At 54.9% G+C, this 25368-nt stretch overlaps 2 protein-coding genes across 5 annotated transcripts in view; both read left to right on the top strand.

Annotated features, from left to right (window-relative positions):
* Positions 1-1230: 1230 nt before the first annotated feature.
* Positions 1231-16168, top strand: DEPDC1 (DEP domain containing 1). 3 transcript variants are annotated; one of them, XM_068164526.1, is made up of 12 exons: positions 1231-1357; positions 3314-3579; positions 4785-4935; positions 5544-5662; positions 6487-6617; positions 6883-6930; positions 8473-8613; positions 9069-9896; positions 11194-11366; positions 11960-12136; positions 12765-12950; positions 15506-16168. In XM_068164526.1, the coding sequence occupies exons 1-12, from the start codon at positions 1310-1312 to the stop codon at positions 15644-15646; spliced, it is 2409 nt and encodes an 802-aa protein (XP_068020627.1). In that variant the 5' UTR covers positions 1231-1309; the 3' UTR covers positions 15647-16168. The 3 variants fall into 3 exon arrangements, with proteins under 3 accessions (XP_068020627.1, XP_068020626.1, XP_068020628.1); XM_068164525.1 differs by having other exon boundaries at positions 9069-9917; XM_068164527.1 differs by lacking the exon at positions 9069-9896.
* A 3352-nt stretch (positions 16169-19520) lies between these two features.
* The window catches only part of RPE65 (retinoid isomerohydrolase RPE65), a 12140-nt gene continuing 6292 nt past the window's right edge, over positions 19521-25368 (top strand). Inside the window, exons 1-7 of one of the 2 annotated variants that reach the window (XM_068164586.1) lie at positions 19521-19623; positions 20790-20872; positions 21224-21374; positions 22301-22408; positions 22505-22646; positions 23824-23971; positions 25132-25213. In XM_068164586.1, the coding sequence (XP_068020687.1) occupies positions 19613-19623; positions 20790-20872; positions 21224-21374; positions 22301-22408; positions 22505-22646; positions 23824-23971; positions 25132-25213 (725 nt within the window). In that variant the 5' untranslated portion in view covers positions 19521-19612. Of the gene's footprint in view, positions 19624-20369; positions 20486-20789; positions 20873-21223; positions 21375-22300; positions 22409-22504; positions 22647-23823; positions 23972-25131; positions 25214-25368 lie in introns of those variants that run through there. The other variant, XM_068164585.1, reaches the window with a different exon arrangement.

Raw genomic sequence — 25368 nt, 5'->3', positions numbered from 1 at the left:
GAGGAGGCTCAGGGGAGACCTTATTGCTCTCTACAACTCCCTGCAGGGAGGTTGGAGCCAGGTGGGGGTTGGGCTCTTCTCCCAGGCACCCAGCAGCAGAACAAGAGGACACAGTCTCAAGCTGTGCCAGGGGAGGTTCAGGCTGGAGGTGAGGAAGAAATTCTTCCCAGCAAGAGAGATTGGCCATTGGGATGTGCTGCCCAGGGAGGTGGTGGAGTCCCCATCCCTGGAGGTGCTCAAGACAGGCTTGGATGTGGCACTTGAAGCCATGGTTTAGTTGTCAGGGGATGTTAGGCATTAGGTCATAGGTTGGACTTGCTGATCTCTGAGGTCTTTTCCAAGCTGGTTGATTCTATGGTGGGGGCCATCCAGATGGGACCTGGACAAGCAGGAGCCGTGGGAAGGTGTGAACCCCCTGAGGTTCCTTAAAGCCAGGTCCAAGGTTCTGTACACAGGTCAGGAGAACCCTGCTATCAACCCAGCTTGGGGATGAGGGGCTAGGAGGGGTGCTGGTGGGTGAAAAGCTGGAGGTGAGCCAGCCCTGTGAGCTGCCAGCCCTGTGAGCTGCCAGCCCTGTGAGCTGCCAGCCCTGTGAGCTGCCAGCCCTGTGAGCTGCCAGCCCTGTGAGCTGCCAGCCCGGCGCTGGCCGTGCCCTGGGCTGATCCCCGACAGCAGGTGGAGGGAGGGGGTTCTGCCCCTCTGCTCTGCTCTGCTGACACCCTGCCAGCTCTGGAGTCCTCAGCTGAGAAGGGGGCCTGTTGGAGCGGTGCCAGCAGAGGCCATTGCAATGGCAGGGGGGCTGGGAGGCCTCTGCCGTGAGGCCAGGCTGAGAGTTCAGCTCGGAGAAGGCTCTAAAGCAACCAAAGCCCTGGCATTAGCATGCTTCTCGAGAGAGGCGCTGGGCTGCTCTGCATAGAGCAAATAAAGCCAAGTACGGCAAATAAAACGACACGGCCACTGAAGATCCGCGAGTTTAGGCCCGCGGCTCTACGCCTCCTTAAGAAACAACAACGTTCCGCTTCAGCAGCACACGCACCCCAGAGCCACGACACGCCCCTTGCCACGCCCCTTGCCCCTCCCCGCTCTTCTCCCCTCCCCGCTCTTCTCCCCTCAGGCGCCCAGCCGCCGTCGTCGCGCTCCCCTAACGTCATGCATCACGTGCCCACCGCTGGCCCAATCGGCTGTCAGGGGTTGCTCGCGCAGCGAATTTAAACGGCGGGGCTGCGGCCGTTGCGCTGCGCGGGGCGGAGCTGCCGGGAGGGCTCCCTCGGTTCCCTCCCCGCCCCGCCGGGGGCTACCGCTGAGGGATATGGAGGGGCGGCCGGCAGCCCCCGGGCCCTACCGAGCCACCAAGCTGGTGAGGATGGCGGGCTGGGGCTGCCCGGCGGCTGGGGCTGGGGTTTGGGTGGTCTTCGGGTGGGTTTGTGGGGCGGGAGGAGGAGCAGCCGGTGCCCCCGCGGCGGCTGGGCCTTCTCGTTGTGCTGGGCCCTGCCTCAGGGCAGAACGTGAGTCAATACCAACCGTCCTGTGCCCCCGCGGGGCCCGCAGCGCTGCGTGGCCCTGGGGCTTCCCTGTGGCCGCGGTCTGAGCGAGGCGGGGGGGCGGTGGGAGAGGAGGGAGCTGACCCCGGGCTGGAAGCCCTGGGGCTGGGGAGCCTGGAGAGGAGAAGGCCGAGAGGGGATGGGAGCAATGCTGGTCAGTGTCTACAGTGTGGCCCCTGTCTCCTTGCCGTGGTGCCCGGTGACAGCACACGGGGCAGTGGCACAAACCGGGACCCAGGAGGTGCCACCTGAACAGGAGGAGAGGCAACACAAAATGCCCTGTAGGAAGGTGGAGTGGTGGTGGCACTGCCTTGCTCTCAGAGAATCGATCAATGCCTTACTACAACTACCTGCAGGGAGGTTATAGACAGGCGGATGATGGTCTCTTCTCCCAGGCACCCAGTACCAGAACAAGAGGACACAGTCTCAGGCTGCGCCAGGGGAGGTTCAGGTTGGATGTTAGGAAGAAGTTCTATGCAGAAAGAGTGATTGCCCATTGGAATGGGCTGCCCGGGGAGGTGGTGGAGTCGCTGTCACTGGAGGTGTTCAGAAGGAGACTTGCTGGGGTGCTTGGTGCCATGGGTTAGCTGTTTGGGTGGGTTGGATTGGTTGATGGGTTGGACATGATGATCTTGAAGGTCTCTTCCAACCTGGTTTGGTTTACTCTAATAAAGGTTATTCTAATACTAGGAGCAGCTGCTAGGTAGTGTGCTGTGTAATTGTGTTCAATAGGAGAGGAATCCTAGGGTTGTCTTGGTTGGAAAAGCCCTCTGAGATCCACTGGGTCCAACCATCAGCCCAACACCACTGCCACCACTAAACCACGTCCCCAAGTGCCACGTGTACAGGGTGTTTTACCACCCCCAGGCACCCCACCACCCCCCCGGGTAGCCTGTCCCACTGCCTGACCACTCTTGCAGGGAAGACTGTAAGAAAGTCCTTTAGAAGTGAGGTTCCTGTGCCTTTGACAGCTGCTTTCATCTCATGGCTGAGAGCTGCACCGAGCTTGAAGGCTTTGATTTGGCAGTGCCTTCAGGAAACTGAGTGGATAAAAATGCTGGGTGTGGGCAAGGAGGGTCAACAGAGCTTGGGAATGTGAAACTCTAATCTCATTTTCAGTTACAGAGGAATGAGATGAAAGTGGCAAACAGAGAGAGGTCATTCTCTCATTCTGCTCTGGTGAGACCTCACCTGGAGTCCTGAGTCCAGCTCTGTGGCCACCAACACAAGAAGAACCTAGACCTGTAGAGCAGGTCCAGAAGAGGCCAGAAAGATGATCCAAGGGCTGGAGCACCTCCCCTGTAGGGACAGAGAGTTGAGGCTGTTCAGCTTGGAGAAGAGAAGGCTACAGGGAGACCTTAGAGCAGCTCTCCAGTCCCTGAAGGGGACTGTTTAGAAGTGCCTGTGGTGATAGGACAAGGGGCAATGGTTTGAAACTGGAGCAGGGGAGATTTAGGGTGGAGATCAGGAGGAAGCTCTTCACAATGAGAGTGGTGAAACACTGGAACAGGTTGCCCAGAGATGTGGTGGAGACATTCAAGTTCAAACTTGATGGGACCCTGAGCAACCTGACCTAGTTGATGTCCCTGCTGACTGCAGCTAAGGGGTTGGCCTAAATGACTTTTGAGGGTCCCTTCCAACCCAGTGCACCCTGTGAAAGCATTGGGATTTCATTGATAAGCTCATTGATGTAACATTGTTTTGGTTGATGTTTCCACTGATCACCTTCAGGCCTTCCCCTGAGGTCCTTTGCTGTTTTGTCTCCCTTGCAGTGGAATGAAATCACAAGATACTTCCGAGCAGGGATGCCCTTGAGGAGGCACAGGCAGCACTTCAAGAAGCATGGAAGCTGCTTCACTGCCTCAGAAGCTGTGGACTGGCTCCATGAAGTACTAAGGAACAACAGTAACTTTGGCCCTGAAGTGACCAGGCAGCAGACTGTTCAGTTACTAAGAAAGTTCCTCAAGAATCATGTCATTGAAGATATAAAAGGGAGGTGGGGAGCTGAAAACTTAGATGACAACAGTGCACTTTACAGGTACTGAAATGCTGAGGAGGTCACACAGCTCTGCAGGTTGAGGATGTTGTCTTTAAAATGTCCTGCTTTGGGTTGAGCCATTGTGCCCAGACTTGATTATTAGCACCATTTTACTCCACTCACCCTGTGACTTCACTCTGAATTGCAGCTTAGACCACACATCCTCTGTGCTGAGTGCTCCTTGCATGCTTTTCTATCACAGTATCAGTCAGGGTTGGAAGGGACCACAAGGATCAGCCAGTTCCAACCCCCCTGCCATGGGCAGGGACACCCCACACTAGATCAGCCTGGCCACAGCCTCATCCAGCCTTGGCTTAAACACCTCCAGGGACAGGGCCCCAACCACCTCCCTGGACAACCCATTCCAGGGCTTCACCACTCTCATGGGGAAGAACTTCCTCCTCCCCTCCAGCCTGAATCTCCCCACCTCCAGCTTCATTCCATTCCCCCTAGTCCTGTCACTACCTGAGATCCTGCCAAGTTTTTCACTGCCATGTGTGCTTTGGAGGGGAGCCAAGGAGAGTTGGTTGTAGTAGCTCCATGCTGTGCCACCACCACTCCTGAGTTTACTCTCTTGGATGTTCTGCAGGAAATCTAAGAGAATTAAAGGATTAAAGACATTAATGGCCCTTACTTCTCTCATTCTGCTCTCAGTGGTGTATATAAACCCTGAGCATCTTCAGCATGCCTCTGGAATCAAGACAAGTAGCCCAAACCTGCTTTATAATCAAGAAAAGCAGCCCAGAGTTAATTCATAGTGAGATAAAGAGTGTTCTCCAGAGAAAATCCCAGCAGCTCTCTTCTTGTTCTCCTGAAACCCAGCAGAATCTTCTGGAATCACATTGATGGATGATCACATTGATGATCACATTGTGGGCACTGTGATGTGGAGACTGAGGCTGTAGTTTTGGTTAAGTGATTTCTATGTCTCACCTATTCTGCATACACTTAATGTGGAATGGCTTTCAGCTTGAGGAGGGCAGAGTTAAACTGCAGATCAGGAATTCTTTCCAGTCAGGGTGGTGAGACACTGGATGCCCCCTCCCTGGAGGTGTTTGCAGCCAGGTTGGACAAGGCCTTGAGCAGCCTGGGCTGGTGGGAGGTGTCCCTGCCCATGGCAGGGGGTTGGCACTGGATGAGCTTTCAGGTCCCTTCTAACTCAAACCATTCTATGAATCTCTGAACATCATTCCTATTCATTACAGATTTCCTTCAGCATCTCCAGTCAAACCTCTACCAAGCTCATGCCCACCAAAAGAGGACTTGGAAAACTTCTCCAGAGACAAGGAGAGACTTCTGAAGCTGCCACATTTGTCCAGGAGAACGTTCAGAAAACATGAGTTACTGCAGTCTCTGGTAATGACTTCATTTTCTTGGAGAGGATTTGAGTTCCAGAGTCCTGGCCAAAATGGGGGGACATTCTGTATCTGTATGGTGGGGGGCAAGGGGCCAGGCTCTTCTCTGTGGGGCCCAGCCAAAGTACAAGGGGCAGTGGGCACAAACTGGAACCCAGAAGGTTCTATCTGAACAGGAGGAGAAAATTCTTTAGTTCTCAAGCCCTGGAGCAGGCTGCCCAGAGAGGTTGTGGAGTCTCCTTGTGTGGAGAGCTCCCAAAGCCAAAGCATTGTGCTGCTGGGCAAGCTGCTGTGGCTGCCCTGCTTTGGCAGGGGGGTTGGACTGGATGATCTCCAGAGGTCCCTTCCAACCCCACCATGCTGGGGCTCTGGGATATGTTTTTGTTGAGACTTAATATCCATTAGGACAAGTAAAAGGCACAGATTATTTGCCTTTGGTTTGTAGTTGGGTTTGGTTTCATTTTGGTGCTCTGTTAAGGTCAGTCCCTGGAGCATGGCTTGGAATTGCATTTTCCACAGCAGGATTTATATTCTGAGGAGAACTTTTACTTCATTTTGAATTCCCTGAAGTGAGTTACTCATCTTCTGCTCTCAACCACTCACTTCCAGGAAAACAGAGGAAAGCCAGGCCCAGGTGTAACAGAGGAAAAGAAAGCAGACAAGTTTCATAGGAAGGAAATCAGCCAGGAATACGTGGAAGAAACTTGGAGAAATGTCATTCTCATCCAGTAAGTGAAACATTGTCACAAGCACCTTCTGGGGGGTGCCTGGGGCATGCTCTTTCTTCACTGAGATCTGCTGTTTGTCCCAGCAATCTGCCCTTGTGGCCAAGAAGGCAAGTGGGCTCCTGGGCTGCATTCAGGAGAGGGTGGCCAGTAGGTTGAGGGAGGTTCTTCTCCCACCCTGCTCTGCCCAGCTGAGGCCTCATCTGCAGTACTGAGTCCAGTTCTGAGCTCCCCAGTTTGAGAAGGACAGGGACTTGCTAGAGAGGGTGCAGCAAAGGGCTACAAAGATGCTGAGGGGACTGGAACATCTCTGTGGGGAGGAAAGACTGAGAATTGGTGCTTTTTAGTCTGGAAAGCTGCAGACTGAGAGGTGGGAAATCATCAGTGCTGATCAGTACCTCAGGGGTGGGTGTCAGGAGGAGGAGACCAGGCTCTTTTCAGTGGTGCCCAGTGACAGGACAGAGGGTAATGGCTACACAGTGGAACACAAGAAGTTCCATCTGAACACGGGGAGGAACTTCTGTCAGGGTGAGGGAGCCCTGGGGCAGGCTGTCCAGAGAGGTAATGGAGTCCCTGTGTCTGCAGATACTCAAAACCCACCTGGCTGTGTTCCTGTGTGACCTGCTCTAGGTGAACCTGCCTTGGCAGGGGGTTGGATCTCCAGAGGTCTCTTCCAACTGCAAGTGACATTGTCTTTCTGGAACTGGGAGTTCCTCAAACAGCAAACAGCCTCCCCCAGTAACTGCTGCTGGGATAGAGGTGGAGAAAACTCCTTTTAACTCACAACTGGCAAGCCTTCTAGATAGCAGCTCTCTTTCTCCTTGCAGTTTACAAACCATCTTAGGACTCCCATCTTTGGAAGAAGTCTTGCAGCCCACCCAGATCATCCCTGAGTATGTTATATACAACATGACCCACACAAGCAAGCATGGTGTTGTCATCTTGCAGAACAAAGCAGGTAAGATTGGTTTTGTCTGGCTTTCAGTGGAGTGCAATTACCACAAGCAACAAACAGCAGCTGAAGTAATAGCTTTTGTGTTCTGTTACACTTCCCCACTCCCCCTGAACTCCAGTGCAATTCATTCTCTTTGTCTCCAGGGTCTTGTCACTGTTGCCTTCACTTCTAACTTCCATAGATGTAGAACTATTTGAGTATTGAAACTTGAGCTCCTCTGAGTCATCATGAAGGCTCTGGATTAAACTCTGTGCTTGTTTTATTGCAGAAGACCTCCCTCACTGGGTGTTATCAGCTATGAAGTGCCTTGCCTACTGTAAGTCACCCCACAGCTTTTGAAGTTGCAGAAAAGCAGTTTTTGAGTTGAAAATTAGCTATATTTGCACCTTAAGACCAACTGTGAGGTTTCACATAGGAAACTCAAATCATCTGAGTGCCTGGAGAAGCGCTGAGTGCAAACCAGATCAAATTGTTGCTCTGAAATGTAAGGCACAAGAATTAGCACATGCTAAAGGTGGTGTATTTCAGGTCATCAAGATGTTAGTCCCTTAGCAGCCTTAATGAGCCTGATTTGGGGGCTGCATCACCTCATTCTGCCTCTTTGCTAGCAATGTGAACAGAGCAAACTGGTGGAAGAAGAGGGGCTCCTCCTCTCTTTGGAGCAGGGCAGGACAAGGGGCAATGGTTTAGACTGAAAGAGGGAGATTCAGACTGGAGAGAAGGGAGAAATGTTTGGCAGTGAGGGTGGTGAGAGCCTGGCCCAGGCTGCCCAGAGAGGTGGGAGCTGCCGCAGCCCTGCAACCACTGCAGGTCAGATTTTCTGGGGCCTCTGAGCAACCTGCTCTAGTTTCAGCTGTCCCTGCTGACTGCAGAGGGGTTGGACTGGCTGACCTTGGAAGGTGCCTTCCAACCCCAAGCAGTCCATGATACTGTGAGCCTATGAAAGGTGCTGGGGGGGTGAAGCCTGCAAGCTTTCAGCAGCAGCATGTTCTCCAAGGCCATAGAAAAGCTAAGCAGAAGTCAGGCAGGGAGAAAACTTGAATGGTTGAGCAAACCTCTGCAGTTCAGGAGCAGAGGGACTTCTTCCTGGCTGCAGGCTGGACAAGAACAGTTCCTACATCTCATGGTAAGCTGGGGAGGCCACTTCAAAGAAAACCAGATAGAGGTTTTGTGTTTTGCTTAGAAGAAATGAAACAAAAGTTGGCAAAGGACTCGAGATAAAAGCCTGCTGCTGCTGTCAGCCTTGCAGTGACTGAACTTAGGAGAACAGGAGGCAGAGTTCCACTCCAGAGCACAGCTCTTGTGAGGATAGCTGAGGCCACTGGGCTTGTTGAGACTGGAGACAAGGAGGCTGAGGGCAACCTTCTGGCTCTGTATGACTCCCTGAAAGGAGTTTGCTGGAGGTTGGTCTCTTCTCCCAAGGAACAAGTGACAGGACAAAAGGAAGTGGCCTCAAGTTGCCCTAGGGGAGGTTTAGGTTGGACCTGAGGAACAATTTGTTCTCCTTGAGGGTTGTCAAGGCCTGGCCCAGGCTGCCCAGGGCAGAGGTAGAGTCCCCATCCCTGGAGGGGCCTCAAAGCTGTGTGGATGTGGTGCTGAGGGCCATGGTTTAGTGGTGAGCTGGCAGTGCTGGGGTAAGGATTGAGCTTGGATCTCTCTCAACCAGAACAGTGCTGTGATTGATTAGTTCCTCCATCCTGCACTTGCTTGCTGACATGATGGTTGTGAAAAGCATTCTAACAACAACAAACTTGGGCTGATTTAAAACAAAACAACAAGCCCCCTCCCCCCCCCCCTCCCCAAACTTTTTAAGTGATGGACTTGAGAGTAAATTTTCTTTCTCCCCCTCTTTGTTTAGGGCCCAGAAACAATGACCTGAACCAACCAACTTACAGTGGCTTTGAGCGGGATGTCTTCAGGACAGTTGCTGATTACTTCCTGAGCCTCCCTGAGCCACTGCTGACTTTTGAGTACTATGAACTCTTTGTGAATGTTTTAGGTATGTGGAAATCAGTGCAGAGCTGGCAGCAGCTGGGCAACAGATCTGTCCTTCCAAACCCCCCCACCCAAACTGTGTGACAGCTCCAGAAGGAAGCTTCTTCCTGTTCAGGAGGAAGCATGGCTGCCCTCACTCTGTGTTAGGCTGTTAACTGAAGCACAGTCCTGCCTCACCACTGCTCTGAGCTCCATGATAGGCTATAACCACAACCTAAAAATATGCTTCTTGCTCTCTGTTCCTCACTGCTGCAGTGTGTAACTCACTCTGTTCTTGCATGGTGGTTGCAATCCCCTTGGGTTTTGGATTCAGCTGCAATTTTTCCCTGAGGTTTTACTAACAGTCAGCTGTGACTTAATGTCTTACCTGTTCTCTTCCCCCTCAGTGAGCAGCTTGCTTTCTGAACTTGTCCAGTTTCATACCACTTGCATCTTAACTTCTATTTCATTTTCTGATAGTTATGTGTGGCTACATCACAATTCCACACAGATGCAGTGGGAAACACTCTGTCCAAGAAGAGAAATGTGACTCCCAACCTTCAAAAACTCTTCAGCTGAACTCTTTCAAGTCAACTGAGTGTCTTCTTCTCAGCCTGCTTCATAAAAAGCCTGACAAAAGAAAGACAGCCCAGGAAGCTGTCAGGAAGTCTTCTTCAGGAGAGCTCAGTGCTCAAAAGCAACGTGCCCAGGAGCTGCAGCAGCACAAAGTGAGGTGTGCTCCAGGGAGTGCTGAGAATCTCATGGGAGGAAGCTGTCAGAACCTTTCAGCTTTCAGGAATGAGCAAGATCCACCTCGAGCATGTAGGACAAGATGTTACTCTTTGGAAGGGATTGGAGATCCTACTTCAGGTGTGCCAAGTAAAGGAGAATCTGATTCCCTCAGGCAAAGGGATGGAAAACAATCACTCCTGCAGGAGCAGAGCACGAACTGTGGCCTGCAGCCTGGCTTTGGCAACACAGCTCAAAACCAGCCTCTGGGAGTCAGGAGAGCATCTGCCTCAACTCTGCAGGATAAAGAGCTGTTGGATGAACACCCCAGAGCAAAGCAAATAGGCAGGTCTCTGAGCTTGCTTGGCAAGAGGCCCTCCAGAAGCTGCTCCAGCATTAACATGCCAGTTGCTGAAATCACACTGAAACCACAACCTCGCCTCTGTGGGCAGGGAGACCCAGATCCCTCTGTGGCCACTTCAGTGGACATCAGGAGCGAGGTTTCTGCTGTCACCATCAAAAGAAGGCTCTCCAAAAGCACCACAGAACTCTCAGAGCACTCTTTCCCTCACTCCTCTTGTATGTTGAGTGGCACACAAAGTAAGGTGGCTTCTCTAAAGCATGTTGTGAGGCCTTGTGTTGACTAACTCATCTCTGCTTCCTTACTCTTTGACACTTGCTAGGGGTTTTGTTGTGCAGATAACAGCCTGTGAGGCTTGATAACAAAGCCTGCTTGAGAAATTGCACACTTTCCAGGCAGCCCCTTTGTAACTCTGCTAACAAATAGTAGCAGTGTAGTATCTTAGGACTTTTAAGGTTGATCTGTTTTTCATTCACCTTCCTCTTCAGGTAAGTGATAAGTAATTCTGACCTAGAGTGAGGTAAGGGGGTTGGAACTAGGTGACCTTTAAGGTCCCTTCCAACCCAAACCATTCTTAAGACTCTGAATTAGCACAGACCTACCCTTCTGGAGGAGACTTTCTGGTGTCTGAAAGCTATTTCTTGGGAATAACATGAGTGTCATTTCTTTGGGTGCTGGGCTGGACTGGGTGATCAAGGAATCAGAGTATCATGGACTGGTTTGGATTGGAAGGGACCCTGAAAGATCCATCCAGTCCAACCCCTGCTGCAGTCAGCAGGGACACCTAGAGCAGGTTGCTCAGAGCCCCAAATGACCTGGAATGGTTTCAGGGATGGAAATCTCCAGAGGTCCCTTCCAACCCCTACCATTCTCTGATCCTTAATTGTCTTGTGGTCTTTAATTGTACCACCAGGACAAGAGGGAAGCAAGGTGAAGATGACCACCCCCAAAGAAGGCCATGGAATGTTACTTACTGTGTTACAGCTGGCTTCTGTAGGCTAGCCTGGAGATGGGGCCTACAAGAAAGCTGGGGAGGGGTTTTTCAGAAGGCCTTCTTGCCCTTCTCTGGACCTGCTCCAGCACCTCCATGGCCTTGGAGGGGCCCAAAACTGAGCCTAGCACTCAAGTGCCTGGTGCAGGGGAACAATCCCTGCCCTGGTCCTGCTGGCCACACCATTGCTGATCCCAGTCAGGATGCTGGTGACCTTGGCCACCTGGGCACACACTGGCTCGCCCCCAACACCCCCATGTCTCTGCTGGCCAGTTTCCTGGGCCAGTCCTAGGTGCAGCTGTGCTCCTCAGCTTGCAGGCAGGTAGGTGCCAAGGCCCCAGGTTGGATGAGGCCTTGAGCAGCCTGCTCCAGGGGAAGGTGTCCCTGCCCGTGGCAGCGGGGCTGGGCTCAGCTGATCTTTAAGGTCCCTCCCACCCAAACCCATTCTTGCACTGAGGTAAAACACCCTGAAAAGCTCAGCTCGGACCTGAATGCCAGCTCTGGTTTGTTCCTTCCACTTGCAGCTCTCCTGCAGCCTCACTTGGAAAGGATTGCCGTGGAAGCCCTGCAGATCTGCTGTCTGCTGCTGCCCCCCGCCAAGCGCCGGCGGCTGCAGCTGCTGCTGCGCATGGCGGCACGGCTCAGCTGCAACCTGGCCATGCCGCGGCTGCACGACGCCCTGGGCCCCCGTGCTCTGGTGAGCCAGCCTGCCCTGCAGCCCCCTGCTGCTCCAGCACCGCCACCCACCTGCCACACCACTGCTCTGCGCTTCAGGGCCTTCCCTCGGGGCACTGAAGTAGTGATCAACGGGGCGGGGGAGGGGGAAGTGCATGGCCTGCAAGTGGAGGAAGGGGATTCTGCTCCATGCTGCTGAGACCCCTCCTGCAGTGCTGGGCCAGCTCGGGGGTCCTCAGCACAGCAGAGATAGGGACCTGTTGGAGTGGGGCTAGAGGACACAACACCAATGCTGGGAGGGCTGGAAGCCCTCTGCTGTCAGGCCAGGCTGAGAGAGTTGGGGTGGTTCAGGCTAGAGAAGAAAGCTCCAGGGAGACCTTCAGTGCTTAAAGGGAGTTATTCTCACCCAGGTGCAGAGCCCTACCCTTGGCCACATTGAACTTCATGGGGTTTCACTCTGCCCAGCTCTCTAGCCTGGCCATGTCTCACTGGATGGCAGCACAGCCCCATGAGTGTCACCACCCCTCCCAGTCTGGTCTCATCCAGCTGACAGCGATTCCCTGTGCCATTGTGCCTGGACAGAAGGCAAATGCTTCCTCCTCTAAACCCTTGCAGATGATCCAGACCTTCTCTGGCTGTGTGCTGAGCAGTGCAGCAGGAGCTGAGCTGGATGAGCTGCTCTCCACACGCCTGCTTTCATTCCTCATGGACCACCAGCAGGAAATCTTTCAAGTCCCAACCTACCTGCAGGTCGCAGTGCGAGACCACATCGAGCACATGAGGGTGGCTCAGGTTGGTCTGCTGGGGTTGCAACTTCTGATCTCACTCTGGAGACTTGGATGCTTGTTAGGTACCTCTTAGCTGATAGAGTCCTAGAATTGGTTGGGCTGGGGGAGACCACTAAGATCCAGGCTAACCACCAACCCAACACCACCATGGCCACTAAACCATGTCCCCCAGTGCCATGTCCACACATTTCTCTCTGCCTGGAGAAGAGGAGGCTCAGGGGAGACCTTCTTGCTCTCTACAACTCCCTGAAGGGAGGTTGTATCCAGGTGGGGGTTGGTCTCTTCTGCCAGGCAGCACCAGAACAAGAGGACACAGTCTCAAGCTGTGCCAGGGGAGGTTTAGGCTGGAGGTGAGGAAGAAATTCTTCCCAGCAAGAGAGATTGGCCCTTGGGATGTGCTGCCCAGGGAGGTGGTGGAGTCCCCATCCCTGGAGGTGTTCAAGAGGGGATTGGATGTGGCACTTGGTGCCATGGGTTAGTTAGTCATGAGGTTGGACTTGATCTCAGAGGTCTTTTCCAACCATATTGATTCTGTGATTCTTGAAGACCTGCAGGGATGGTGACTCCTGGGCAGCCTGTTCCAATGCCTGACCACTATCTGATCATTAGCCCTCCTCCAATTCTTCTTTCAGAGCAAATGTCCAGAGGAAGAAATGTGTGCCATATTGCCAACCTATTCATACTGCAAACAGATAACTCCTGAGGAGTTTGAAGAACAGAAGGTTTCTACCTCACAAGCTGCAGTGGCAGAGCTCTTGGAGAACATCCTCAAGGATAAAAACCTCTCTGTGAAAGACAAGAAGAAAAAGTTAAAGCAGGTAAGAGATGTGGTGGGCAGTGCAGCCAGAAATGCCTGTGAGGGCTCTTGGGCATCAGAGCAAAGTGCAGAGAAGTGCTGCTGTAGGATCACTGTGGGTGGGAAAGACCTCCAAGATCACCAAGGCCAAGTGGTAACCCAGCACTGCCAGGTGACTGCTAGCCCACCTCCCACAGCACCACATCCACACAGCTCTGAGACCCCTCCAGGGATGGGGACTCCACCTCTGCCCTGGGCAGCCTGGGCCAGGCCTTGACAACCCTCAAGGGGAAGAAATTGTTCCTCATGTCCAACCTAAACCTCCCCTAGGGCAACTTGAGGCCACTTCCTTTTGTCCTGTCACTTCTTCCTTGGGAGAAGAGACCAACCCCCACCTGGCTCCAACCTCCTTTCAGGAGCTGTAGAGCACCAGGAGGTCTCCCCTCAGCCTCCTTTTGTCCAGGCTGAACAACCTCAGTCCCCTCAGCTGCTCCACACCAGACCTCCAGACTCTTCACCAGTTCCATTGCCCTTCTCTGGGCCTGCTCCATCACCTCAATGTCCTTCTTGCAGTGAGGAGCCCAAAACTGAACTCAGGATTTGAGATGTGGCCTCAGCAGTGTGCCCTGCAGGGGAGCAGTCCCTTCTCCAGTCCTGGTGGCAACAAAAAACCTGTTGAATGTGTTCTGATTGCTTGGGATTGTAAAGCCAGTGGCTGCCCCCTCCCTGGAAGTGTTCAAGGCCAGGCTGGGCAAGGCCTTGTGCAACCTGTTGCAGTGGGAGGTGTTCCTGCCCATGGCAGGGGAGCTGGAATGATCTTTAAGGTCTCTTCCAACACCAACCCTTCTGTTTGGCAGCTGTGGTGTTCAGCTGTGGTTTGAAACCAGTCTCAAATGGGTCCTGCTCTGTGAAGTGAAGCATGGTAGGACCATGAGATGGTCTCTGGTGGAGCACTGCCTGTAGAAGTTACCTTGCAGACACTGTAGGTGAGCTTCACACCCCCAGGTGGCCAAAGCAGTGAGCTTTGGGAAGCTCTCCCTGCTCACAGATCTGAAACACTTGGCTGGGGACTCAGCTTTGTGTTTTGTAACCTGTGTTGCTCAAGGCTCTCAGGCACCTTGGCCTGCTAACATCTTGCCTAACACTGAAGCTCAGCTCTGTCAGGATTTAGTGCTGGAGAGGTTTTTCTGGGCTGGAAAAGCCTTTGGCAGGTGTCAGAGTGCTTCAACACTGTTGTGCTTGTCCTAGAATCTCCTAAGCAAGTCTTGTGACCCTGCAAAAGCAGCTTTGCAGAGCCAGGCACGTTGCTTTGGTTGCCCTCCTCTAGCTCCTACCACAATGGTTTCTCATGTGTGGTGTGAACACTTGCTGGGCTTGAAGGGAAGGTTGGACCAAAGTCCAGAAGCAGCTTCAGGGCTGGATGGTTGCAAAGCTCATTCTTAAAGGCCCCAGAGCTGCATGGTGTCCCTCTTTGTGCTGGCACAGCTGGTGGTGTGGGAGCTCAGAGCTGCTTGGAGTGATGGTTCACCTTTGCTGCTTTGAACTGGGACAAGCCAAATATGTGACACTTCCTAGAGGGCTGGGGCCAGCTTGTGTCCATAGCAAAACCCCCAAATGCTGTCCCTGGGGATGGTGTCGACCTCATGAGCCTCTCTCCACAGCTCCCTGAGTGGAATCTGGTGGGTGTTGGCTCCTCTCCCTAGGAACAAGTGAGCCCAGAGAGGTGGTAGATGTCCCATCCCTCCAACCTCCTTCCAGGGGGCTGTACAGAGCCAGGAGGTCTCCCCTTGGCCTCCTCCAGGCTGAACACCCCCAGCTCCCTCAGCTGCTCCTCACCAGCCCTGTTCTCCAGACCCTTCCCCAGCTTTGTTGCTCTTCTCTGCACCCACTCCAGCCCCTCAATGTTCTCCTTGGAGTGAGGAGCCCAAAACTGCACCCAGGATTCAAGGAGCAGCCTCCCCAGTGCCCAGTACAGTGGGGCAATCACTTCCCCACTCCTGCTGGGCCCCAGTGCTGAGCCAAGCCAGGGCAATCACTTCCCCACTCCTGCTGGGACCCCAGTGCTGAGCCAAGCCAGGGCAATCACTTCCCCACTCCTGCTGGGCCCCCAGTGCTGAGCCAAGCCAGGGGCAATCACTTCCCCACTCCTGCTGGGACCCCAGTGCTGAGCCAAGCCAGGGGCAATCACTTCCCCACTCCTGCTGGGACCCCAGTGCTGAGCCAAGCCAGGGGCAATCACTTCCCCACTCCTGCTGGGACTCCAGTGCTGAGCCAAGCCAGGGGCAATCACTTCCCCACTCCTGCTGGGACCCCAGTGCTGAGCCAAGCCAGGGGCAATCACTTCCCCACTCCTGCTGGGACTCCAGTGCTGAGCCAAGCCAGGGGCAATCACTTCCCCACTCCTGCTGGGCCCCCAGTGCTGAGCCAAGCCAGGGCAATCACTTCCCCACTCCTGCTGGGCCCCCAGTGCTGAGCCAAGCCAGGATCCATCCTTACCAAGCAGCTGCTGCTCCAGCTGGGCCCAGCCAGGGCTTGTGGTGGGGTCTGATGCTTTCTCTGTTCTGTTCCTCTTTGCAGTTCCAGAAGGAGTACCCCCTCATCTACCAGAAGAGGTTTCCTACCACTGAGAATGAAGCCATGCTCTTGGAGAACAAGCCCACCATCAAGCCCCCTATGCTCAGCCTGAGGAGGCCAAGATTTCGTAGCCTCAGATATTAACTTCCCCTCATGGCAGCTGCTCAGCTCTTTGTTGGAGGAACAAATCAGTTCCCAAAGTGCACTCCCAACACATCTGCTGGTGGCTGTGAGGGGAGAAGGAAGCAATGTTTACATGGGCATGGTGTCAGGGTGCCAAGTTCACTCCTCATTGTGGTGTGTGTGTGTGTATCCTGCAGAGAACTTTTGGACTGCAAGGGCAATCTTTCTCAGCTCACAAATGGTTCCAACCTCTTCTCCTCAGTACAAGTGACTCTCAACACACAAAGCTGTCATTAACCAAAACCAGAGCTTGGATTTTGTGTGGGACACTAATCCCAGGGCTGGTGTTGGAGGTGTTTGCTGTTTCAGGCATCTGTGCCATTTCTCCTCCCTGTGTGTCACTCTGCCCTGCTGTGTGTGTTTCACTTAAGTGCCTTCTCCATGTGCTTGTCCTGAAACAGTGTTTGAGGTAAGGATTAATTTAAAGAGTTGCTTTTGTCTGTTTCTAAAGGAGCCAGAAATAAACTACCTGACTCCCTCAAACATTTCTGGGGCTCTCTGTACAACTGAGCTGGAGCTGAGCAGCCTTGGTGTAGTGGGAGGTGTCCCTGCCCATGGCAGGGGGTTGGAACTTGCTGATCTTTAAGCTCCCTTCTACCCCAAACCATTCTGTGATTAATACTAAATGCTTTGGAGGTGGTTCTGATCTTTTCATAGGTAACTGACTTTAGTCTCAAACCCAACAGACTCAGAGAACTGCTTCAGTTGGACAAGACCTAAGGTCAAGTGCACTGATAACCCAGCACCACCATCCTCATTAAGCCATGGCCACCTTGAACACCTCTGGGGATGGGGACTCCAGCACCTCCCTGGGCAGCCTCTGCCAGTGCCTGACCACTGGTAGGAAGGAGACTGTTCCTCATGTCCCACCTAAACCACCCCTGGCACAGTATCAGGATATTTCCTCTCATTCTATCGCCTGATACTAGGGAGGAGAGGTCACAGAAGGGTAGGGGTGAGAGGGAGCCCTGGAGCTCATCCACTCCAACCCCCTGCTTAAGCAGGGCAGCCACAGCAGCTTGCCCAGCAGCACAATGCCCAGCTGGCTTTGGGAGCTCTCCACACAAGGAGACTCCACAACCTCTCTGGGCAGCCTGCTCCAGGCCTCCAGCACCCTCACAACAAACAAGTTTCTCTTCATCTTTAGATGGAACCTCCTGGGTTCCAGTTTGTGCCCACTGCCCCTTGTGCTGTCCCTGGGCACCACTGAGCAGAGTCTGGCCCCAGCCTTTTGCCCCCCACAGCTCCTTCAGCTCTTGCTGAGCATTGCTCAGCTCCCCTCTGGGGCTGCTCTTCTGCAGGCTCTCAGCCCCAGGGCTCTCAGCCTTTCCTCCTCCCAGAGCTGCTGCAGGGCCCTCAGCATCTTTGTGTCCTGCAGATCTCCACTTCCACAGCAGGCTGCAGCTGTCCTGCTCTGTAGTTCCTGTAGCCAACTGCTTTTAGAACTCCAGGACCTACCCAACTGTGCCTCTAGCTGCTCTCAAACCTGCTCAGCGTTGCACAAATGCTTGGTTTGTGTTCCAGTTAAGCAACTTAGGAGGCCAGAAGCTCACATTGCTCAGGATTTAGCTTTCAAAGCCCTGCCCTCATTATTCAGAGGTCTTGAGCCGTGTTATTTAATGCTCCCTTCAGAGGCTTTGACAGACCTTAACAAAAAGGGGAATCAAGAGGGAAATGGAGACAATGAAACCTCCCAAAGGAGGGAGAGAGACAAAGTGGAGTTTAATCTAAGCACTGCCTGCAGCTGTCACTTTCTGCTGGGTGCAGAGCAGGCTGGGGCTCTGTTTCCAGGCCACAGCTCCAGCACTGACTCCAGTTGTGGGGCCCTCACCCCAAGAAGGACATTGAGGGCCTGGAGAGGGTCTAGAGAAGGGCAACAGAGCTGTGTGAAGAGTCTGGAGGGCAGGGCTGGGAGGAGCAGCCCAGGGAACTGGGGGTGTTCAGCCTGGAGGAAAGGAGGCTGAGGGGAGACCTTCTGGCTCTCTGCACCTCCCTGGAAGGAGGCTGGAGCCAGGTGGAGGTTGGGCTCTTCTCCCAAGGAGCAAATGGTAGGATAAGAGCTAAATGGCTATGAGTTGAACTGGGGGAGGTTCAGGTTGGACATGCAGAACAATTTCTTCCCCTTGAGGGTTGTCAAGGCCTGGCCCAGGCTGCCCAGGGCAGTGGTGGAGTCCCCATCCCTGCAAGGCTTTCAGAGCCATGGGGATGTGGTGCTGAGGGCCATGGCTTGGTGGTGCCCTGGCAGTGCTGGGTCAGTGGTTGGGCTCCCTGATCTTAAAGGTCTCTTCCAACTCAAATGACTCCATGATTTTGTGTTTACTGGTGGAATTCTTCCACAGACAAATCACCAGGCAGTTAAGGTGGTTGCACATGAAGGGTTAATTGAAGGCCTCCAGGAGCTCAGGAAGGCTCAACTCAGAATCTTGTTTGTCAGCTAGGCACCTTAAATGCCCCCTGAGGCCTGAAGGAAACTCCTGTAAGGAGGAGACAAACCAAGCAACCCAGGAAGAAGCCAACCTTTCACACATGGGGACTGTTCAAGGCCTCATTTTCTCCTTTCACCCCAGTTTGGAGCCCTGGAGCCCAACTTCTGCTTGTACAGGAGGGGTGCCCAAAGGTGGGTGGGATGAGGAGCTGCCTTCATCCCATGCCAAGGGCTGCCCAGGGGGGCAGAGCTGTGAGCTCTCCTTAACCTTGGAACATTCTTGCAGCTCAGTGCTTTCACAACCACCTGCACTTACCCCAGGGAGGTTCTCAAGGTGATCTTCAGCCCCCCTCTGAGGGCAGCACTGCTGGCTGTCAGCAAGCCCTGAGCAGGTCTGATGTCCTCCTGAGCACATGCTCTGGGCAGCCTGGGCCAGGTACACAGAACCCTTTGGAGAAGAAATTGTTCCTCATGTCCAACCTGAACCTCCCCCAGTGCAACTCAAAGCTGTTTCCTCTTGTTCCATCTTTGGTTCCTTGGGAGAACAGACCAACTCCCACCTGGCTCCAGCCTCCTTTCAGGAGCTGTAGAGAGCCAGGAGGTCTCCCTCAGCCTCCTCTGCTCCAGGCTGAACACCCCCAGCTTCCCCAGCCCTGCTCTCCAGACCCTTCCCCAGCTTGGTTGCCCTTCTCTGGGCCTGCTCCAGCTCCTCCTTGTCCTTGGAGGAGCCCAAAACTGAGCCTAGCACTCAAGTGCCTGGTGCAGGGGCACAATCCCTGCCCTGGTCCTCTGGCCACACCACTGCTGATCCAAGCCAGGCTGCTGGTGGCTGCCTTGGCCACCTGGGCACAGCCTGGCTCCCATTGACCTGGCTGTTGGCCAACACCCCCATGCCTCTCTCTGCTGGGCAGTCTCCTGGGTCAGCCCTAGGTGCAGCTGTGCTCCTCAGCTTGCAGGCAGGGAGGTGCCAAGGCCCAGGCTGGATGAGGCCTTGAGCAACCTGCTCCAGTGCGAGGTGTCCCTGCCCGAGGCAGAGGGGCTGGGCTCAGATGATCTTTAAGGTCCCTTCCAACTGAAACCATGCTGTGCTTCCCTGAGTGCTCCACTGCAGGGGCTGGAGGTGTCTGCAGGCAGGAGCAGCTTCTCTCTGGCAGGTCTCCTGCAGCCCCTGGTGCTGTGCCAGGTGCCCAGCGTGACTCCGGCTCCTCCCCAGCGCTGCTTTCTCCTGCCCTCCCTCCCTGTAATCGCTCTGCTGGGGAAGAATTCAGGTCTCAGAAAAACACTCAAAGCCCTTTTTTGTGCAAGACAAAACCTTCCAAAGCCCTGGGGAGGATTTGGTGGGGGGGGGGGAGGTGAAAGCCAGCTCTGTTCCCAGGGCCTGCTCATTGGTGAGGGAGGTTTTAGGCAGGGGGGTCACCTCAGCAGGGGCTCAGCCCCCCCATAAATATCCTCTGTGTGGCTCTGGTGGTGTTTGGCTGCTCAGCTTCTTCCCCAAGGAGACAATGTACAGCCAGTGAGTATCTCTGTGGGCTCCTGGGGCTTGGTATTGAGGAGGGAACTTGGTACCCTGGGGGTGGTGAGAGCCTGGCCCAGGTTGCCCCAGAGATGGTAGGTAGGGAAGCTGGAGCCAGGTGGGGGTTGGTCTCTTCTCCCAAGGAACAACTGATAGGACAAAAGGGAATGGCCTCAAATTGCCCCAGGGGAGGTTTAGGTTGGACATGAGGAACAATTCCTTCCCCAGAAGGGTTGTCAAGGCCTGGCCCAGGCTGCTCAGGGCAGTGGTGAGTGCCCATGGCTGGAGGGGGGTGACAGCTGTGGAGATGTGGTGCTTGGGGATATGGCTTGGTGGTGAAGGTGGTGGAGCAGGGTTAGTGGCTGCACTCAGGCATCCTGAAGGGCTTTGCTAACCTAAGTGATGTTATGGTTCTGTGCCACAGCCCTGGCACCACTGCAGCTCAGGTGGGTTGGGGCTCTGAGCAGCCTGCTCCGGGTGCAGCTGTCCCTGCTGCCTGCAGGGGGTTGAGCTGGATGGACTGAAAGGTCCTTCCCACCCAACCAGGCTATGAATTCATGGGCTGCTCAGTGGTGGCCACCCTGGGGCAGTGTTGGCTGGGGGTGGTTGTGGAGCCCAAGGCCAGCACAGGCTGGAGGGGAGGCAGAGCAGGGGTCAGTCTCTGTCTGTGGGTGTCTCTTCCTGTCCACCCCATGCTGAGGTGCCAACTGGATCCAAGGGGACAGGCTCACCTCCAGGCACCAGGGGTAGGTCCATGCTTTGGAGGAGGACACTGCCTGCATGGGCTGTGTCTGGTGTGGCCTCAGGAGCTCTGCCCCAGATGCAGTTGGGAGCTGCTCATCCAAGATCTGGGAGATCCAAGGTGGGTTTTGCTTCCTGGTGGTTCAGGGTGTCCTGGATTTGCCTGCTGCAGGAGGGAGTTTGCTGCAGCAGAGCCTGGCCCCTCAGCATTCTCTGTTCCCCCAGGTGCTCAGGATGGTTTGCAGGTGGCTATAGTAGCTGCTCAGAGCCTTCAAAGCTTTTCTCCCCACAAAGGCTGCTGCCTCTCCTTCCTGCTCCCTCAAGCCTTGGATCAATCCACCTAGAAGCAAGCTGCTCTCCTTTGGGAGCAGAGCTGCTAAGGCTGTCCCACACCCAAGCTAACTGCAGGTCTCTGGCCCTTTCAGAGTGGAGCATCCTGCTGGAGGCTACAAGAAGCTCTTTGAGACTGTGGAGGAGCTGTCTGCCCCAGTGACTGCCCATGTCACAGGTTGGTGTGGGCTCCCTCCCCTCCTCCTGCCCCCGTGGTGCTCCCAGGAGCCTGGGGGGCACCAGAGCTTGGAGGCTTTACAGGGGCTGGAGGACAGGCTCAGGGGCAAAGGACCTAAGGGGGCTGGTGTGCTTTGGGGTAGAGGAAGGGCAGATCAGATGGGACAACTTCAGACCTGTCAACACTCAGCTTCTTTGCCTGCTTGCTGTGCAGCTGCAGCCAAGAGCAGTGCCCAAAGGCTCTGCAAGCATTCAGTGCTTTGAAGCCCTTTGGCTGTATGCTGGCACAACAAAAACTCCTTGCTCTGGTCTGCCATGAGCCCTGCTGGTAGCAATGCTGCATCTCCCACAGGCAGGATTCCCACCTGGCTGCGAGGAAGCCTCCTGAGATGTGGTCCTGGTTTGTTTGAGGTGGGAGCAGAGGCCTTCTACCACCTCTTTGACGGCCAGGCCCTGCTCCACAAGTTCGACTTCAAGGAGGGGCACGTCACCTACCACCGCAGGTACGGGGCAGCCTGCCAGGCAGCAGCAAAGCCTTTGGAATGAGCAGGGCACTCAGGGGGAGCCCAGCCCTCCAGCTTCAACCAGGGCAGCTGGGGGGGCTGCAGCTGGGGGGCTGCAGCTGGGCAGGAACAACCCCCTGCACCAGCACAGCTGAGGGGGGACCTGCTGGAGAGAAGCTCCACAGAGAAGGCCAAGGGAGCGCTGGTGGAAAGCAAGTCCCCCATGAGCCAGCAGGCTGCACTGAAGGTGAACAAGGCCAAGGGTGTCCTGGGGGGCAGGAAGAAGAGTGTGGCCAGCAGGCTGAGGGAGGGTCTCTGCCTCCTCTACTCTGCCCTAGGGAGGACACATCTGGAAACCTGGGACAGTGCTGGGCTCCCCAGGTCAAGAGAGACAGGGAACTACTGCAGAGTCCAGGGGAGGCTACCAAGCTGCTGAGGGCCCTGCAGCAGCTCTGTGAGCAGCAAAGCCTGCAGAAGAGCAGCCCCAGAGGGGAGCTGAGCAATGCTCAGCAAGAGCTAAAGGAGCTGTGGGGGACAACAGGCTGGGGCCAGACTCTTCTTGCTGGTGCCCAGGCACAGGACAAGGGGCAGTGGGCACAAACTGGAACCCAGAAGGTTCCACCTGAACAGGAGAAGAAACTTGTTTGTTGTGAGGGTGCTGGAGGCCTGGAGCAGGCTGCCCAGAGAGGTTGTGGAGTCTCCTTGTGTGGAGAGCTCCCAAAGCCAGCTGGGCATTGTGCTGCTGGGCAAGCTGCTGTGGGTGCCCTGCTTTGGCAGGGGGTTGGACTGGATGATCTCCAGAGGTGCCTTCCAACCCCTACCATTCTGTGGTCTGCAGCTTCCAGGTGCCTCAGGAGGCTGTTTTAGTTGCACAGGGTGGTGGGGGTTCTGCCCTCACCCCCCAGGTGCCTTCCTGCCCTCCTCAGGTTTGTCAGGACTGATGCCTACGTCAGAGCCATGACGGAGAAGCGGATCGTGATCACGGAGTTCGGCACCTACGCCTACCCAGACCCCTGCAAGAACATCTTTTCCAGGTACCCCAAGCTCATGCAGGCATTCCAGTGACATCCTGTGGGGCTTCTACTGCCACAGAAGCCTTGACAGCCTCTTGGTGTTTTTCCCCTGCTCAGGTTTTTCTCCTACTTCAAAGGTGTGGAGGTCACTGACAATGCCCTCGTCAACGTCTACCCCGTGGGGGAGGATTACTACGCCTGCACGGAGACCAACTTCATCACCAAAATTAACCCAGAGACCCTGGAGACAATTAAGCAGGTGAGCTTTGGGAGAGCTGGAGGAGCGAAACTGAGATGAAAATGGTGGGTAACAACCTCTTGCAGCGTGGTGAGAGCTGGGGCTGACCAGAGAGGATCCAGAATCAGAGTCAAGCATGAGAGTTAATGAGGGAAGAGATTCATTGAGTCATAGAACGGTTTGGGCTGGAAGGGACCTTAAATGTGATCTCATTCCAACCCCCCTGCCAGGGGCAGGGACACCTTCCACTAGCCCAGGTTGCTCAAGGCCTCATCCAGCCTGGCCTGGAGCACCTCCAGGGAGGGGGAACCCACAGCCTCCCCAGGCAACCTGTTCCAGTGTCTCCCCACCCTCACTGGCAAGGCTGTAAAGGAACCTGCTGCTGCTCCTCCTCTGAGCAGTATTTCCTTAGGAGGTGATGAGGATGCATGGTCCCTGTCCTTGTCTCAGGCTGGGGATTGCAGACTGGAGCTATGCTGCAGCCAGGCCAAAGCACACCATGCCTGGAGGGTTACAGTCATGGTTGGAAAAGACCTCAGAGATCATCCAGTCCAACCTCTCACCCAACACCATCTGATCAACTCAATCATGGCACCAAGTGCCTCAGCCAGGCTCTTCCTGAACACCTCCAGGGCTGGGGACTCCACCACCTCCCTGGGCAGCACATCCCCAGGGCCAATCTCTCTTGCTGGGAAGAATTTCTTCCTCACCTCCAGCCTAAACCTCCCCTGGCACAGCTTGAGACTGTGTCCTCTTGTTCTGGTGCTGGGTGCCTGGGAGAAGAGACCAACCCCCACCTGGCTACAACCTCCCTGCAGGGAGTTGGAGAGAGCAAGAAGGTCTCCCCTGAGCCTCCTCTTCTGCAGGCTAAGCAACCCCAGCTCCCTCAGCCTCTCCTCCCAGGGCTGTGCTCCAGACCCCTCCCCAGCTTTCTTGCCCTTCTCTGGACACCTTCCAGCAGCTCAACCTCTTTCCCAACCTGAGGAGCCCAGAACAGGAGCCAGGACTCCAGCCCACTCCTTTCCTGAGCAGCTCCAGGGGCCTCCTCCAGCCGGCTGGCTTGGCTGCTCCTGGCGCTCTCACAGAGCCCTGGGGGATTTGGGCTTAGAAAGAGAGCTTCCAGTGCCTGAGCTGCCAACATCCTGAGTGCAGAGCTGCTGCCCTGCCAGCTGCTGACCCCCTGCCTCCCCTGCTGCAGGTGGACCTGTGCAAGTACGTGTCTGTCAACGGGGCCACGGCTCACCCGCACATCGAGACGGACGGCACCGTCTACAACATCGGCAACTGCTTCGGCAAGAACTTCGCCCTGGCCTACAACATCATCCGCATCCCCCCGCTCCAGCCAGGTCTCTGCCCCCCCTGCTCACTCCCCTCACAGAGTCCTCTCCTGCAAGTGTGTTTGGGTTGGGCAAGCCTTCTGAGATCATGGAGTGCCCTCTGTCCACCCAGCACCACCACGGCCATCCAACCGTGCCCCCGAGTGCCATGGCCGCAGGTTCCTTGAACGCCGCCAGGCATGGGGACTCCAGCACCCCCCTGGGCAGCCTCTGCCAGTGCCTGAGCACTCTGGCAGGAAACAAATTGATCCTAATCTCCTACCTCAACCTCCCCTGGTACAATTCCAGGCCATTTCCTCTCCTTCTATCCCCTAGAATCATCGAATCAACCAGCTTGGAAAAGACCTCAGAGATCATCAAGTCCAACCTAATCCCTAACACCTCTTGGCAACTAAACCATGGCTGCAAGGGCCACATCCAAGCCTTCTCTGAGCACCTCCAGGGACAGGGACTCCACCACCTCCCTGGGCAGCACATTCCCATGGCCAGTTCCTCTTTCTGGGAAGAACTTTCTCCTCACCTCCAGCCTAAACTTCCCCTGGCACAGCTTGAGACTGTGTCCTCTTGTTCTGGTGCTGGGTGCCTGGGAGAAGAGACCAACCCCCACCTCACTCCCTGATACTAGGGAGAAGAGCCCAACCCCCACCTCCCTCCAACCTCCCTTCAGGGAGTTGTAAGGAGCCAGAAGCTCTCCTCTCAGCCTCCCTTTCTCCAGGCTGAACAACCTCAGTTCTCTCAGCTGCTCCTCTCCAGCCCTGTTCTCCAGACCCTTCCCCAGCTTTGTTTGCCTTCTCTGGGCCCTCTCAAGCCTCCCAATGTCCTTCTTGGAGTAAAGGGCCCCAAAGTAAACCCAGTGTCAGAGGTGTGGCCCAGTACAGGCTGACAACCCCTTCCCTTCTCCTTCTGGCCACACTGAAACAAGCTTTGTCATCAGGTTCCTTTGCCTTTCAATGCTCTAATTTCATTTTCAAGACTTCATTGGGATGTTGATTGTACCTTTGAATCTTTAGCTTTCATTTGCTCATTAACAGGGATGCTGTCTTTAAACCACTTGAAAGTGTTTGCTCTGCATCATGAACTTTGTGTCAGAGGCAGAAGCCTGCTGCTAAAGACTCTCAACACCAAGCCTGGGTGAACCCTTCCCTAACTCTTCCACTCTCCTGTTCCAGACAAGGAAGACCCCATGAACAAGTCAGAGGTGGTGGTGCAGTTCCCTTGCAGTGACAGGTTCAAGCCCTCTTATGTTCACAGGTAATGTTTGGGGGGGTCAGCAGAATCCTCAAATCATTTTGGTTAGCAGAGACCTTTAAGATCATGGAGAGTGCAGCCACTGCCCCAGCACTGCCAGGGCACCACTGAACCATGGCCCTCAGCACCACATCTCCATGGCTTTGAAACCCTTCCAG

Source organism: Melanerpes formicivorus, unplaced genomic scaffold (assembly GCF_026170545.1).
Source record: "Melanerpes formicivorus ecotype bairdi unplaced genomic scaffold, bMelFor1.0.p_v2 SCAF_81, whole genome shotgun sequence".
NCBI classification, from domain to species: domain Eukaryota; kingdom Metazoa; phylum Chordata; class Aves; order Piciformes; family Picidae; genus Melanerpes; species Melanerpes formicivorus.
This window is presented reverse-complemented; position numbering and strand designations above follow the sequence as displayed.

Coding starts and splice junctions, on each gene's coding strand:
- DEPDC1 (XM_068164525.1), top strand. CDS start 1,310: ATGGAGGGGCGGCCGGCAGCCCCCGGGCCCTACCGAGCCACCAAGCTG. Junction 9,918..11,193: donor TATGTTGAGTGGCACACAAA/GTAAGGTGGCTT, acceptor TTCCACTTGCAG/CTCTCCTGCAGCCTCACTTG. Junction 11,367..11,959: donor CCCTGGGCCCCCGTGCTCTG/GTGAGCCAGCCT, acceptor AAACCCTTGCAG/ATGATCCAGACCTTCTCTGG.